At 41.2% G+C, this 15,324-nt stretch overlaps 1 protein-coding gene across 18 annotated transcripts in view; it reads right to left on the minus strand.

Moving 5' to 3' along the window:
- Positions 1-1,162: 1,162 nt before the first annotated feature.
- LOC139631277 (pleckstrin homology domain-containing family A member 5-like) overlaps positions 1,163-15,324 on the minus strand; it is a 79,216-nt gene continuing 65,054 nt past the window's right edge. For 6 of the 18 annotated variants that reach the window (XM_071495393.1, XM_071495413.1, XM_071495372.1 and 3 more), the window contains 14 exons: positions 11,909-11,971; positions 11,741-11,821; positions 10,903-11,052; positions 10,670-10,771; positions 9,637-9,795; positions 9,057-9,212; positions 8,320-8,440; positions 6,797-6,912; positions 5,260-5,472; positions 4,961-5,122; positions 3,728-3,861; positions 3,129-3,271; positions 2,737-2,836; positions 1,163-2,336 (listed from right to left, as the gene is read on the minus strand). In XM_071495393.1, coding sequence (XP_071351494.1) covers positions 2,745-2,836; positions 3,129-3,271; positions 3,728-3,861; positions 4,961-5,122; positions 5,260-5,472; positions 6,797-6,912; positions 8,320-8,440; positions 9,057-9,212; positions 9,637-9,795; positions 10,670-10,771; positions 10,903-11,052; positions 11,741-11,821; positions 11,909-11,971 — 1,692 coding nt within the window. In that variant the 3' untranslated portion in view covers positions 1,163-2,336; positions 2,737-2,744. Of the gene's footprint in view, positions 2,337-2,736; positions 2,837-3,128; positions 3,272-3,727; positions 3,862-4,960; positions 5,123-5,259; positions 5,473-6,796; positions 6,913-8,319; positions 8,441-9,056; positions 9,213-9,636; positions 9,796-10,669; positions 10,772-10,902; positions 11,053-11,740; positions 11,822-11,908; positions 11,972-14,711; positions 14,793-15,324 lie in introns of all 18 variants that reach the window. The other 12 variants (XM_071495448.1, XM_071495438.1, XM_071495403.1 and 9 more) reach the window with 8 other exon arrangements.

Below are 15,324 nucleotides of genomic sequence, written 5' to 3' on the forward strand. Positions count from 1 at the left end.
GTGTCATCTGTGTAATGAGGATGAGGTTGAGAATGAAATGCATTTTCATATTCTACAGGGCATTTGATCATGTCTGCAGGGCATCCTAGTACTGCTTGAGGTATGAGGAATATAAATTACAGTGCATGTGTACATATAAGACATTTGACATAGCTCAGTTTTTGTTAAATGTCTATCATCAACATATGAGAGTTGTGTATGTTTTATTTGTCCAGATTATATCTTATATAATGTGTTTGATACATGCAGTATCATGCATTGCCTTCCTTTCTTTTTGTTTTCTCTTGCCTCTGAAAATAATGTAATGTAAAGATTATGATGCTTGAATAATATTTTTTCATTCATTCATTCAATAAGAACTTTGGGGTTGCCAGGTTGTGAAAAATCCTTTTAGCTAGTGTTCATCCTCCCTCACCGGGACACTTGATTTATCTTTTGGACAGTCAACAGGTAGACACAGTAATGGAGCACTTACATTCTGCAATAAGCCTGCATGGATCTGGGCCAAAATTTATTTAGTAACCTCTTATCAAGTTAAGTCCACAAATATTTACTAATATATGGCCAATATTTATCACTGCATTACTGTAAAAGAGGGAGGAGGTATTTTTCACAACCTGACAACCCAAAAGTTGCTTTTCTTAGTAATGAGCTACAAATCTATCTGTAAGTGATCTACAAAGCATTAGTAAATTATTTGTTAATCATTAATGAAGCCATTGGTTGCAACTATAAACCCTTTATGAAGGGGGCCTTATTAGAAAGTGGTACTTATTTTCTTTTCCATTGCCCCTAAATTTTCGAGGAAAGTTGAGACCTCAACCACCATAAATGAAGAGTTCAAAGTTGCAGGATATGACAAATGTTGCAGCAGCACAATGGCCACAAGAGGGAGCCACAGGTCTACATTTACACTGGCCATGTCTAATGACAAGGGCTTCATCAGTTTGACCCAAAACAAAGTCTCACATGCAGCAGTTATCTACCAATCATATTTTACATTTGATTATTTCTGATGAAGCTGATAATTTATACATTATTGAAGCACAGCACTTTGTTCTCAAAATTCTCATACCCCTATACAGGACTAAGTGTATAGGTGTATAGTGTTTACATTGCAACCATCTACAAGAGTAATAAATGACACAAATGCAACAACTCATTAAGAACGGCAACATTTATTTAACATGATATAAAACAGATGGGATATGAACATTTGCAAATCAAATCTAGTATGTAACCATATGTTGGATACATCCTCCCATCCTGCTGTACCATGTACATTATATACACAGTAAACCTCTGATAATTACACTTTGTACACACAAAAAAATTAATTCTGGATCCACAAACATTTTTATTGCTTTTTACATGTGCTCATCTTTTTTTTTTTCTTTTTTTTTTTTTTTTGTTACAGGACTTCAAACCAACATATCATAAAATAGAACCAAGATCAGATTTTTTTCCATCTCAATTAAATAGATCTCTCAGCAATAAAAAAAGACAGTATAGAGTGACTTAAGCCAGACCATTCACACAACTGTCGGCCACAATGCGACAGGGACTGCAGAAGATCCCATTTTTAAATAATTACAACCCAGAAACAAGAAAAATTACAAATAATCTTAGCCTGCAGTAATAAAGTGGCTCCCCCTTTCATTATAATGGAGGAATCTATGTCTCTTATATCATGTTTCGCATTGACTAATGTTCTTTACAATAAATGGATAAATATGAATAGTTTGGCTGATGACTGATGGCTGAAAAACAAATTGAGTGAATTATAGAAGACTTAAGTGAACTCAAATGATGAGAAAACATGTTCTTGTAACCTTTTCGGACAGGTGGTGAAACATGAATGTAGAATGTGGCATGGCCAAAACATTCAATAAGCAGCCCTTAGGCTTACAACAGAGCTCAGCCTGTTAGCTCCTATATACCTACAGACTGACATCCACCCACTTTCAAACAAGAACCTAATAAAACCATATAAATAATAAAAAATAAACTTAAAAGCCTAGTAAAAACTGAAAACGGAACTGCAACACTAACAGAATCAAAGCTGTCTCGCCAGGTTAAGGAGAGTGTGACACCCCCAAACAGGAGCAATTGCAGAGAAATGTCACGGAGAAAATGTTTTTTGTGGCATCGGCGCTTAAGACGTCACAGTGAGCATACAGAAGTCAGAGGTTAAGACCCCAGAGGACAGAGTAGGCAGTTTCACTCTGTGGGCCGTGGCCTTGTGCTGATGTCCTTGGGTAAGTCTTCAGGGCCATCTTTATACCTCTACTGCTGTTTCCTTCATGTGTAGGTTTTTACTGAGGCTAGAGCCTGTGCTGCAGAAGGAGAAAGAAAAAGTCAAATTATGCTCCAAAAATAACAACAAGAACTAGATAACTAGGATTCCCTATATTTGTCTAATAATAGACTGGATCAATATGACAGTCTTTTGAGTTTTATCAGTAGGCAACAACAAATACTGTGAATAGCTACACACACTACCACAAGAAATAACACACCATGTGAAAAAGTGGTGGGTACAGCTACAGCAACCACAGCAACACACAATACATACAAACATGTCATACAGTAACAATTTCCCCTCCCATAACCTCTAGATAACTTTCATGAACACCTTCATTCTGACATGTTTTTCTCCCAAGAGACAACAATTCAAATACTGACAACAGTTATGCATTGTGAGTATGGACAAAACAAGGTGATGAAGGCCCTTACTGGTGCTACTACACACACATGAAGTGAGACCCATCAGTGAGCTGAGGGGGTGTGTTAGGAGACTGTGGAAGGGGTGGGGAGGAGGGCGACAGGCTTTTCACTGCAACAAAACAGAGCGACATGATAAACTCACTCAGCAGACACAACATACACAAAGTAACAAAAACAGATTCAATCTGTAGCTCACGACTCAAAAAAACCCCCCACAATCACTGAAGTCAATGAAATTAATGAAGAAACTAATGAGACTACAATGATAAATGACTGAACACATGCTCAATGGAAGCAGCTGCAGTTTAACAAACCACAATATAAAAAGAACAGGCTCCCACTTGCTTTTGTTTTATCACTGCATTCTTTTATCACCCCGCCCCTTCTCTCTAGAGATGTACCTGCTACCAGCTTGCTGCGTTTGGAGGCCTCAGCTGCCAGCTCGTAGGAGATATTAATCATCTTCTCTTTCTCCTGTACAGTAACCTCCTCTTCAGTCTCCTCCTCTGGGCTTAGAGCCATGCTAGGCAGCACATTTTGCATGCTAGGAGCACAGAAGCATAAAGAACTGACTTCTGTAGTATACAGTATACAACAGCTTTAATTCTATACATACTTTCAGAATAAACACAATTACCCCAGGACAAACAAGCTATCTCGTTTAAATCGCTTCAAGAGGGATGATATTTAGAAGTAAATGTCACAGTGGCTGGGAGATAAGAACGCAGACTCTTCTGCACATCTAAGCACTGATCTGCATAGAAAGAGCAGGCAGGCTGTGTGGCCTCTTTTGAGCCATCTATGGTTCTGTCTTGCTATGACCCCAAAGAGGTGCATGCATGAAAGAATTTCATGCATGAAATCTGCTGGGAATTATCAGTGCTCAATGGCACAGATAGACCTTTCACCAAAGGATCCCTATCTAATATCAAAGGCCCAAGCAGGCCTGTCCTTGCTAATAAAGAGTTACTGGAAGACATCAGATCAAGATGGTGTTTACCTGTTTTTTGCTATGAGGGCTTTGATGCGGTCAACTTTCCTCTGCTTATCAGCCTCCTGCTCAGGGCTCAGAGCCTCCTCAGGGTCTGACTCTACATAACGTTCAGGAATCAGCACTTTGTCAGGCACAGACAGCTGAAGACACACAACCAGAGAACAAACACTTTATATAGCACATTTCAAACAAATGAGTGGAGGACATTGTGTTTTGCAAATTTAAAAAAAAGACACAGAAGCTAAAAGTGTGAATGATAAATATAGGATATAAATCAGAAAATGACATTCATAAACAAATAACAGATCCTCATGTTGTCATCATCATCATTATCATATAGTCCAAGATAACTTTTAGACTTAAATGAAGCATCCCTGTAGGTTACATCCTAGAGTAAGAAACACAACGTGAAACTTTCTGCGGCATGCAGAGATCAGTCAGGGACAAAAACTGAAAGGAGCTCTTTGATGTGATTCAGAGAAAGGCCATGAACTCACAGGCTTACTAGCTTAGAGGCATCCTATGAAAAAATGTGAGTGTAAGGAGTCATTGCGTAATGCTCAGTTTGACATTGAAAAAAATCCAGCAGTGTTTCGCAACTTTACTTATTGGTAGATTCTAACAAGTGATAACAATAATGTAAGGAAGGCCTCAAAGTAAGCCAAAAAGGACACAAATTAATGAAATTAAAATGTCCCCCATAATTTCCCCCATAATTCCCCCCAGTGTATGCTCCCTCAATAAGTGTGGAATGAGTGTGATGTTTAGGTAATACAAGGGGTGTGATATTTTTGGCTGGACTGGCCACAGGTCAGTGCTACATCTGCAACTGTGTGTGTGTGTGTGTTAAAGTGAAAGGGTGAGTGAGTTTTCCAATAATCACACCCATCCACAGTCAAGCCAAATACTAGGTTTATACCTGGTCTTGTTTAAGTACCATTTGTAACGTTCCATTGTTACAGTGAGTGTGATACTTTTAAAGTACCATAGCATTTAGTTACAGAACGAGCTCTACATCAAGCTTTTTTTCCCATAACACCCTTTCTCATAAAACACTTCTAGGCTTTTAGTTTCACTTTATTATTTTACATTTAAGTTTTCTCAAAATTTTCCACATTTAAAACTAAATACATCCACAATACTTAATGTTCTGTCGGTAAACATTTGCTGAATAATTTGCCTGTGATAATACTAGCCTTCTCAGTCTGATGAGTCAGACAGCCAACTGCTGCGTCTTACCTCTCGGTCCACATTAAAGTGGTCAGCCTGCGAGGCTTCTTTGAGACGGGCAATCTCCTCAGCGGGCGTCTCCTGCTCCCTCACTACCTCCTGCTGCCTGAGAGAGGCCTCCAGCTCCTGAATGTCACTGCTCATCACTTCATCTCTACGTCTCATTTGGGACTAGAAATGACAAAGAACAAACAAGATGAAGATACAGAGACATCTGATCACATGACAGAGTTCCACAGGATTTGATTTCAACCTATTCTGAACTTCAGTGTTGCTTTAATGTCTAAATAATGTCATTCATCCAATACCTGCATGCTGCGGAAATGGTTTTCTTTAGTGAATGAGTGACTGCGAGAGGGTGTGTTCTCCTGGCTGCTACCACGGATGCTGCCTTTCTTCTTCTCCCTTAGGGCACCCTGCTGGTGGCGACGGATCCTCTCCAGCTGCTCCTCCACACTCATCCTGGGTCTGCCACTCTCTACAGCACACAGCTGCTGCTCCACTGCGCTACGTGGACGCTCCTGTTAGACAGAGAGGACAACCACAAACATGCAGACTTAATAATAATGTAGCGTCACTGTCATATATTCAACGCTAGGACACAAATGCTACTACAGTAAATTTTTACTGCACAGAGTCACAGTTCAGGTGTGGAGCATTATGGTCAGGTTGGGTCTGATCTCATGATGCAGCATTTGCTGTGAATACTGGGTATTGTTGAAAACAGTCTAAACTTGACCAAGCAGAATAATCATATTTTCTTTGCCCATACTGCACATACTGGAAAAACATTTTGCCTCTTTAAACAAAGTTAACAGTCAAGATTGACATAATTACTACAATAATGATGGTGAAATGGCTCTTTAATGTTCACTCTCCTGGAACCAAACTGAGTAGAAGTGCAAAGGCATATGAAAACAACTTGACCGCTTTGCACTCGCACACTCCTGCTGGCACACATGGGTGCACTCAGAGAGGCTGGGGGCCTGCTGATGCCTGGGCAGGAGTGGCTGATGACCATGGCTGATGGTGTGAAGGGAACTAAGGAGCAGTTGTTCACTCTCAGGTTTTTGCCATGCTGGAGGGGCTGGCAGATGTGGATTCAGTCTAGAGAACGAGGATGCAGATTGTTCAAGAGGCTGTTATGAACAGGCCTGTGACACACTCTCACATCCATAGACTTTATTCCCTCGAAGGGGGACGATGTGTGCATGTGTGTGATTCTGATGTTTCAATGAATTCACATCGGTTCATTTTTACCGTATGTCCATCTTTTTTTAAAAACACAGACATACTAAAAACAGGACACACCCTACAGTGTGGCGCACTAATGACATGGTTACTATTTTTAAGTTGATAGTGTTTGAGGCTGGAAACTGTATAAACCAAGCTTGGCATCTACTTTATGACAGCCTGGTTTTGAGAGCATGAGTCACACCCTGGCCACGTGATGAGTGGCCTCTTCTGCACATGTTAGCTTTCAGCCAGCTGCATAAGAACAACCAATTAAGAGGGGACTAAATGCAGTTCAAGAAAATTAAGCGGTTGCCCATTCATTCCTGGCCACAGGAGGATCACAAACAAGAACAGACGAGCAAAAAGCATTTGTTGATCATTAATATTATTTGTTTTGTTACTGCTTGGAGACCAAAATGTCTGGTTTGCCACATAGGAAAATAAGTGCTAGTAAGTTTCGCCCTTTATACATTTTAGTTTGTTCCCGAAAAGCTGATGGCAATATCTGGCAACATACGGTGATCCAAAAGTTTAAAACATGCTAAGAATAATTTATAGTTGCCATTTGAAGTCACGTCACCTCCAGAGCGGTAAAGTCCTGGGGCTTACCGTCCTTGGGTCAGGCTTCTTACTCTTCCTCAAGGTAACATATGAAGCTATGGAGGAAGAATCAGGCACTGGGGATTTGGTTCTGGGTGGGACGATGCCAACCGGATAGGACATCCCTAGCAAGAGACAAGAGGTCAGTAAGTCACCTGGTTCAATGGCAGAGCACCTGCTACAATATACCGTATTTTTCGGACTATAAGGCGCACTTAAAAGCCTTTAATTTTCTCAAAAAACGACAGTGCGCCTTATAATCCGGAGCGCTTTATATATGGATTAATTCTGGTTGTGCTGACTGACCTCGAAGCTATTTTGTGTGGTACACGACGCTCACAGCGCTCTGTCAAAATGTTTTAGTACGACTTTGGTAAACTACAAAGCCGCACCGCTTGCAGCATTACGGCTATCGTAGTCAGGAGCGTCGCGGAGTAATACATACTGTGCTTCACCATAATATTACAGTGTGTGTGTATAAGGACCTATAAGGAGTTATTGTGAATACGCTCATTAACGTTTGAACAATGTTGAGAGTTATTGTGAACGCGTTTAATAAAGTTTGACTGACTTATCTGACTGTTTTGTTTCGCTTAATGCGCCTTATAGTCCGGTGCGCCTTATATATGAAAAAAGTTCGAAAATAGACCATTCATTGACAGTGCGCCTTATAATCCAGTGCGCCCTATAGTGCGGAAAATACGGTAACTCATTTACAGGTATTCACTGAGGAGTACACTAAATTTTACAAAAAGACATGTAAGCGCATAAGCTTTATCATCAGCTTGTACCTAAGAATATGAGGTTGATTAATAATAATAATAACAATAATAATTCTAATACAGCGAGTGGAGTTTTCTTGTCAATTTTGTTAATTCATCTTTTCTAAAAACCTGACATCAAGTATGCTCTACAGACCATTACAGCATTTCCAGCAGTGTGTTCAGGCAACATCAGCTACTTGCTATTGATTGTGTGGTGGTGTGGAACAAGTGTGGGGCTACAGTGTAATCATTCAACTTCAGAAGGCCTGGATTATGCTGTGCAAGCTGTTTCACCAAATTTAGACCAATTTGCTCTTTGAGTAATTGTAATGCATCCTGTCACAGAGAATGTATAGTGGTGCATAAAGTCTAAATGAAGTCCAATAAATAGAATAACTAAGTTATCCCAGCAGTGACACGCATTTAAACACAGTAAAAGAAAACCTGAGTGGTATGGTGATTTACGCAGTGTAAATTAACTCCAAGCACATGTCTGTGTAAATGCCTCTGTATCCATGGTAACAACTGGGCACCTATGTGTGTACTGGCCTAACTTGTGCCTTTGGAGAAAAGTCTGACGTCCTATCTATCCTCTGCGTCAAAGTGATGCCTATGTAAATGCCATGGTAACCATGGCTGCAATCGGTACTTGAAACAGGTGACTGATTTTTTTGTTACCATATGTTTTGTAATTTATTGGGCTTCACTGGTTAAAATGCACAGTTATTAGAAACTGGCATCATGTTGCCTTGTTTTAGTCCAATGTACCTTTGTTTCCAGAATGTTCTCTATCAGATGGATGTTCAGATCTGTCCTCTCCATTGCTCTCATCCACTTCGGCTACTGTGGTGAGCTCTGGTTCACTCTTATAGAGCCTGTAGTCTGGACCCTGCCAACAAGCAAAAAAACATACTTAACACGAATGCAGAACACCGCTGATTTAGTTATGGAGAGTTTGGTTCAAGGTGAGATATCCAACACTGGAAAACAGTGACATTTTCTTTTACAGAGAGATGGCAAGGACAGTGGCAAAAGGATGTTTTCAACAAAGTGATTCTTTTACAGACAGGACAATCTTCAAACATAAATATATACAGCTGGAACAAAAACTCCAAATGTAGTCTGAGTTTGACACTGTTCTACAGCCAAATAAAAAGTAGGCAGCAGGCAGACATTCTAACTCAGACATTTGCAACCATGGACAGGACGTAACAAAATATAACTGTTACTTTTCAACACACAGAAACAGACACAGGCAAGGGAGGTAGAGCCACTCAATAAGAAAAAAAAAAAAACACAAACAAGGCTCCATCCAACTACCTGAAAAAAAAGCTGAAGGAAGTATGGCATCAAGTGAGTAAAGGGATATGATCTAACCAAAAACAATCCAAAAGTCATGAGATGTTCATCAAAATGAAAGTGAAAACCATCACAGCGAGCAATGACGTGTGATGACACAGCTGAGGGCAGGGTCAACCATGAGGCCAATGGGTCAACAAGCTTACGCTGTGCGTGCCATTCCTGTGACTGGCCTTCCTGTCCTCCGGCCTGTGGAGTGATGATGGGCGCACACCAGCATGAGAGGGCATAGGGGGCACAGTAGGGGGGTTGGGCTCGTAGGACTGAGGTAGGGGTGGCCGTGGGGGTACTGAGTCCTCCTCCTATGGATTATACAGGGCATGAAAGGACAGGAAGCAGGGTGACACATGGCACCACCACGTACGCTTTAGGGCGATCACCATCTGGTATTGAATAGTTCTGCCCCATAGGACCGGCATACCAGCTGATTAGCCAGAGAGAGAGGTCCACATGCTGTCACAACATGACTGACAGATCCACTCAGATAACACCACTCATACTGCCCATGAGCAGGGCTGGCAGTTCGAGCCCTCAGCTTACGTTGATCATCATATACACAACTGCAGGAGATCTGAGTAAATTATCTCTGCCAACAACGACGCATCCTCACGTGATTGGACCCAGCAAATGTTAGTAATTTTTGTTTTCCAGTTTTTTTACACAGTTAATGATTAAAATACTTTTTGATTAATTTTCTGTTGTTATTCTCTGTTAGTGGTGCCTCACCTCGTTTTTGTGCTTACTGAAGTTGGTCTTAGGCCCATAGAAACCCATCCCATCAACAGCATTTCTCTGAGCTTTGTGTTTGTTGAGGGCCTCAATTACATCCTGAATCCTCCAAAGCTCTTTCTGGATGCGGACGTGCTGCTGGCTCGGAGGCTCTGTCTGGATGTGCACAGAAAACACACAGACATTCACAGATCACCGAACATTACCTGCAGATTAACCTAAAACTCTGAATTCCGGGGCTAATAATGCAAGATTAACATGCAAGAGACAGAGAAAGAAGAAAATGAAAGAGATGGGAATGTGCAATAGTGAGAGGGGAGATTATGTATCTGCTCAGGTGTGCCGTCAGTGCAGACATTGATCTGTTCAAGCTCTTACTGTCTGAGAAATATTAGCCTCAGAGCGGGATCAGCAAAGAGGAGAGATGAGAAGAGGGTTACAGTTAGACCGAAGAAGGGCGGGATGGAGGGAGAACAGAAGAGCAAGAGCAATGGACACCTAATTATCTCTTCCTTACTGATGACAGGTTTGTCTGTGTGTGTGAAGGGGACTTAAGAAGAGGATGTCCAGACCCCCTGCTGGCCCTCTGACTTCAATACTCTGAATCAGCTCTGGCTTAGGCTCAACCAGGAATATCATTGAGAGTGGTTTCACTGCGTTGCTACAACTCTCCCATGATGAAGGACAAGATAAAAGACAGACTTAATTAGGACCTGCTCTGTCATAGCTACAGTCATCAATCACTCACTATGTTACTTTGATCACTCAGTTAACTCCCTCCACGCTCGGCTAAGTGCACTGGAGGACAGAAATCTTCTTTACTTTTCCCCTAACCCTAACCCCAAAAAAAAAATGTCTACAAAAAGGATAACTGGGTGTTCAAGGGAACCTGCCACGTTTCCAGCTTGCTTTGAAGCTCTGCAGTGTATCCACTCCAACCAAAGCCTGACTATTATGCCATGCAAGTCTTAGACAGCAGAAGCGGTACAAGAGTTAAGTAGTACAACTTCCATCTTAAGAATTATCCTACCTGAGGGCTTCCCAGGGCTTCTAGCTGCTCCAGCAGGTTGTTCTTAGCCAGAGTCACGTCACCTTCCAGCTTGTCATACTCCCTCCACGACCGCTCCAGCTCCTGGTTAGGGAGAGATGCACTTTGTGAATGACTGTTAGAAAACTTTCATCTGATTAACACTACGGAAGCAAGAAAACTTCAATGTCCAGCATGAGCGTGTGTGTAGTGTGTGTGAATGCATTGTGACTCACAGCAGTGACTCTCGACAGCTCTCTGCAGGTGCTGAGCAAGCCGCTCTGCAGTAAGTCTCTCTGCTGGATGACGCTCTGCATGGCAGCTGGGTTATCAGAGCCCATCTCTATCTCCTGGCTGGCTGACAGCAGTGCTGTCTCCAGGGTGTGCTGAGGGAACACGCAACATATCAAACACACATGCAGCATGAGCATGTAATTTGTCACTGTAACCTTTCAGATCAGCTAACTTTAGAAAAGTCTTAGCAGATTATTTAAGCCTGCAGCATAGATTGTCAAACATTTCTAGCCCTTGACCTTGTTTTAGCCCCCTTACTTCTTGCAAAGTATTAAATAGTGTGGGTGCATGTAACTTACTTTATTTACTGGTGAAACTGTGTTAAATACTGTTTTTTTTGTTTTTTTTTTAATTATTTGTGATGACATGATTGTTTAATCTATAAAATGTCAAAAACCAAAAAAAAATCTCAATCTTGCAAATTGAAGACAATAGCTGGGCTATAGTTTAGCATTATAACAACATGGTTCTTAAACTTTTTCGTGTCAAGGAAGCCTAAACTGACCAGAGACCACCATTTGATAGGAAATTTATCTCAGGTTCCCCCATCTAATTAGAGTTTTGCGTTACAATGATTATAACAGAAAGTGTTTGTAACCGATGGCCCAAATAAAAAATATTATAAATAAATTATTCTCCTTTTTGCTGGGGACCCCCAGGAACCCCCTCAAGAACCCCTGGGGTCTTTTTGGTTTATTCTTTTTCCACTCATCACCACAACCTTGTAAGCAGTGTTTTGTGTAAGAGTGTAAAGATGACAGATGTGCACTGTGTAGTCACCTTCTCTCTGTACAGCTGCTGAAGTTTGTCCTCCTGTGTCCCCACCACTTTATCCTGCTCACACAGCCTGCTAAGTTTGGTCTGAAGAGAGAACAATGAAGAGTTGTGACCCATTATGGACAGGTGAATGGAGCACCAAGTCATGTGAGAGTGCAACACTGAACTTACATCAATGTCCACCTCCTCTGGCATACATGTATAGGCATTTTCTCTGTAGTCTTCTGGACTCAACTGTGAAGAAAGACAGAACATCAGACAGAGACACCAAATACGCACATGCATATAATCTGGAGATCTAATGCAGTGTCATGACAAGGCTCTGTCTCACTGAGCCACAGAATCAGTCCTTGAGTAGAAACTCACATTTCACTGAATCAGACAATCTGAGTTAGCAAACCAACAATGGGAGAGTCTCTCCTCTGATGACTCTGGTGCCTCATGTTACATCACCCACAGTCATTTGTCTCCATCAGCACAATGCAGTGGATTTATTGGAAATGCAAGGGGAAGGCATGTTAAACAGTCTTTCTTACTGAACTCTACAATCAGCACATACACTGTATCCACCAACTGTGTTTTATCCGACGCTTGCTCTGCAGCTACTTGGTCCAAGGAATCTGCCTGCATCTGCATCTCCTAGATGTAATCAACTGAGTGTGTGTTGCAGTAAGTGCAATATTACTTTAAGAATATCCTCCAGTAACATCCTAACTTAGGAAGTTTTAACACACAGGACCTAATAATGCTGGCAACATAAAACAGTACACAGTAAAATACACGCTGTTTCAGCACGTTGCTAATATCAGACTGTACTGCAGTTAACACATTTACACACCTAGATAAATGTAGTATCAAACCAAAAAAAAAAGGGCATCCTTCCTTTCTCTTGAGTTAATGTCACTAATCATCTTATTTAAAGAAGAAGAAAAAAAAGCACTGACAAAGACAGAGGAAATGATATCAACTGCATTGGATCCCATTGTTTCCAAGTAATGCATTCATCACATAATGCTTCATCACTCACTCACATCTAAAAAAAGATACAAGTGCAGTCCATTAATATTAGGACAGTGACATATTTCTGTGTTGTTGTGTGTTTGTTCTCACATTGGATATGAAATTATATAATGACACCTAACGTCACAGCGCCACCTTTCAGCTTTACATTCTTGATTGACTGAAAAATTATCATGCGATTGAAATAAACAATTATCATATCAGTTGAGACAAACAGCAGCAGAACCTTCCTTCATGATGCTCAGCCAGAACTGAACTGCCTCCTTCCCTTCTTGCTTGCTTTAGGCCTTTTTAATTTTAGTCCGGTCTTCAGCAAGTGAAAGACGTGATCATATCACAAATCAGATCACATATCTGTTTCCCCCTACAAAATATTAGTTGCTTTGGTTGTTGCGTGTGTTTAGGTTTGTTACCCTGCACTTAAAAAACACTTTAAACTGGGATTTGGCACTTAAATTTCAAAGATATTATTTAATTTCATATCCAACATGCTGCCCTACAAAGTTAAAACAACAAAAAATGACTCACTGTCAAAATACTTTCAGACTCCACTGTATACCAACGCTCCCACTCACACCTGCACTCTTTCACACACATTTCTCTTAACACCTTTTTCCTCAGTTGCACCACACAGTACAGTTAAAGCAGGTGGGACCTAAAAACCACATGGCATTCCACACAGAACATGCAGACACGTCCACAGCTCAGAGAGCTTCACAGTGGTGTTGTGTGGTGTGGACTGCGAGTGACGCAGGGGGGAGGAGGAGGAGGAGGACAGACTTCTGGTAGCTGAACAGGTGGGAATGCAGCTGTTGCCGGGCTGGTATGCCAATGAATGGGTAATGAGGTGAAGGTGGGTGGGAGCAATCTTCAGCGGCACTTTTACACCTCAACAGGCGGTCACAAAAGTGGCAAAGTGATGTCATAGCCATCGGCACACACAAGCCGGCCCTCTTTATCCTTTCCGTCAGCAGAATGACAAGAGGGGGTGATGGGGGAGGGGATAAAGACAAGTAAAAAGAAAGAGAGAATTTACCTAGAAAACATTTGTCTTCATCTTCATCAGCCCACATTAGGAATAGAGTCTATTCAACAGGTGATGCTCAGTCTTAAACCACTAACATTCACTAACAACAGTATTTGACTGAGTGGAAATTGATTTAAAATTAAAAAAAAAGGAGACTCCAAATGAACTGCAAAGAGTGGATTGCATATCTCATTTACAAAAGTGGAATAATAATGCATCCTAAGTAATAAAAGTGAATAACAATTAACTTTATTGTACTTAAATTACACTATAAAAACAATCCCCTGCAGGCTTTGAATTGATCATATCTTTTTTTTCACAAACGGATGTAGTATTTGGTAATGAACTGCGCCGGCAAGTGACAAGTCTGGCAATGCAGAAAAAAGTCAAACTAATTAGAATCCCTCTGCCAAGTCCGGGTGGCTAATGAGAGGGAACACTTTCTGCAAAAGGTTATGAAAAATCACACACTGACCTTCACTGGTAGGCACTAGACAAAACAAGATGAGTGCAGACTACTGGCTTTGCTACCTAAATGATATGGATGTAACCACAGCTTTAACTTTTGATTTGGTCCCACAGCTAGCTGAATACTTTCTAAACACATAGCAACCACTAGAGTAAACTGTATCCAGCCCCGACACACAAACCTGAGGGTGAGGAGGGGATTCTACTGAACAGTGAAGCATACACATCAAATTACTCTCTTACAAGTCATGCCCATATTTGGCATGACTTCTCATAACAAGAGAAGGACAGTCAAAAGCAATGGATGAGGAGGTGCTGGCGATACAAACGATACAGGGAGACCAGTCTCAAGATGCCATGGGGACTTGGACATCGAAGGAGGAGCATTGCAAAACAGACCAAAAAGAACAACAGCGACTGGTGAGGATGAGGCGGAGCAAAGCCTTTGGCTGGCCTTACTTGCTGGTAAAGTTGAGGCCTTGGGGCAGAGTTCTCAATCAAAGTGTGAGTCATGACGATTAAAGGTTCATTTTCCTTCATCTAGTCCAGTGTGGAGAGGAGCGATATAGCAAGTGTCAGTTTATAGCAGTGCTTCACTTCAGAGACAACACCCACAATGTTGTTACACCTCACTTGTGCTCTCTCATGAAGCAGACTCAAACATAAACACGTGCATCTACAGTGGACAGGGATGGATACAGCAATGAGAAGCAATAAGAGATGCTTACAAACAGGATCAGGAAGAGATTATAGTGCAAAAGTCCAAGACGCTTACTTGTTAGCAGAAAGCTCCTGTTAAATCTTGATGTATTATAATCAAGCAAATAGCTAGCACTGTTGTTGTGATGTGTGTGGCAGTAGATGATACATGTTGAGCCTCACCCCTTCACTTTGAAGTCAAAATTACATATTTCTCCATGGTTAAACAAATCTGAGGCCAGCTCAGTTCAATATGAAATTATCTTCTCTAGAATCATTATAAGGAATATGTTATTTGGCCTCTGTGTACGGACTGCACTTTTGTAATTACTCTAACTCTCAAAGCTCTTCAGAGCAATAAAAAAACACAAAT

This window comes from Trachinotus anak, unplaced genomic scaffold (assembly GCF_046630095.1).
Source record: "Trachinotus anak isolate AG129_WGS33_773 ecotype Australia unplaced genomic scaffold, CSIRO_AGI_Tana_v1 ptg000002l, whole genome shotgun sequence".
NCBI classification, from domain to species: Eukaryota; Metazoa; Chordata; class Actinopteri; order Carangiformes; family Carangidae; genus Trachinotus; species Trachinotus anak.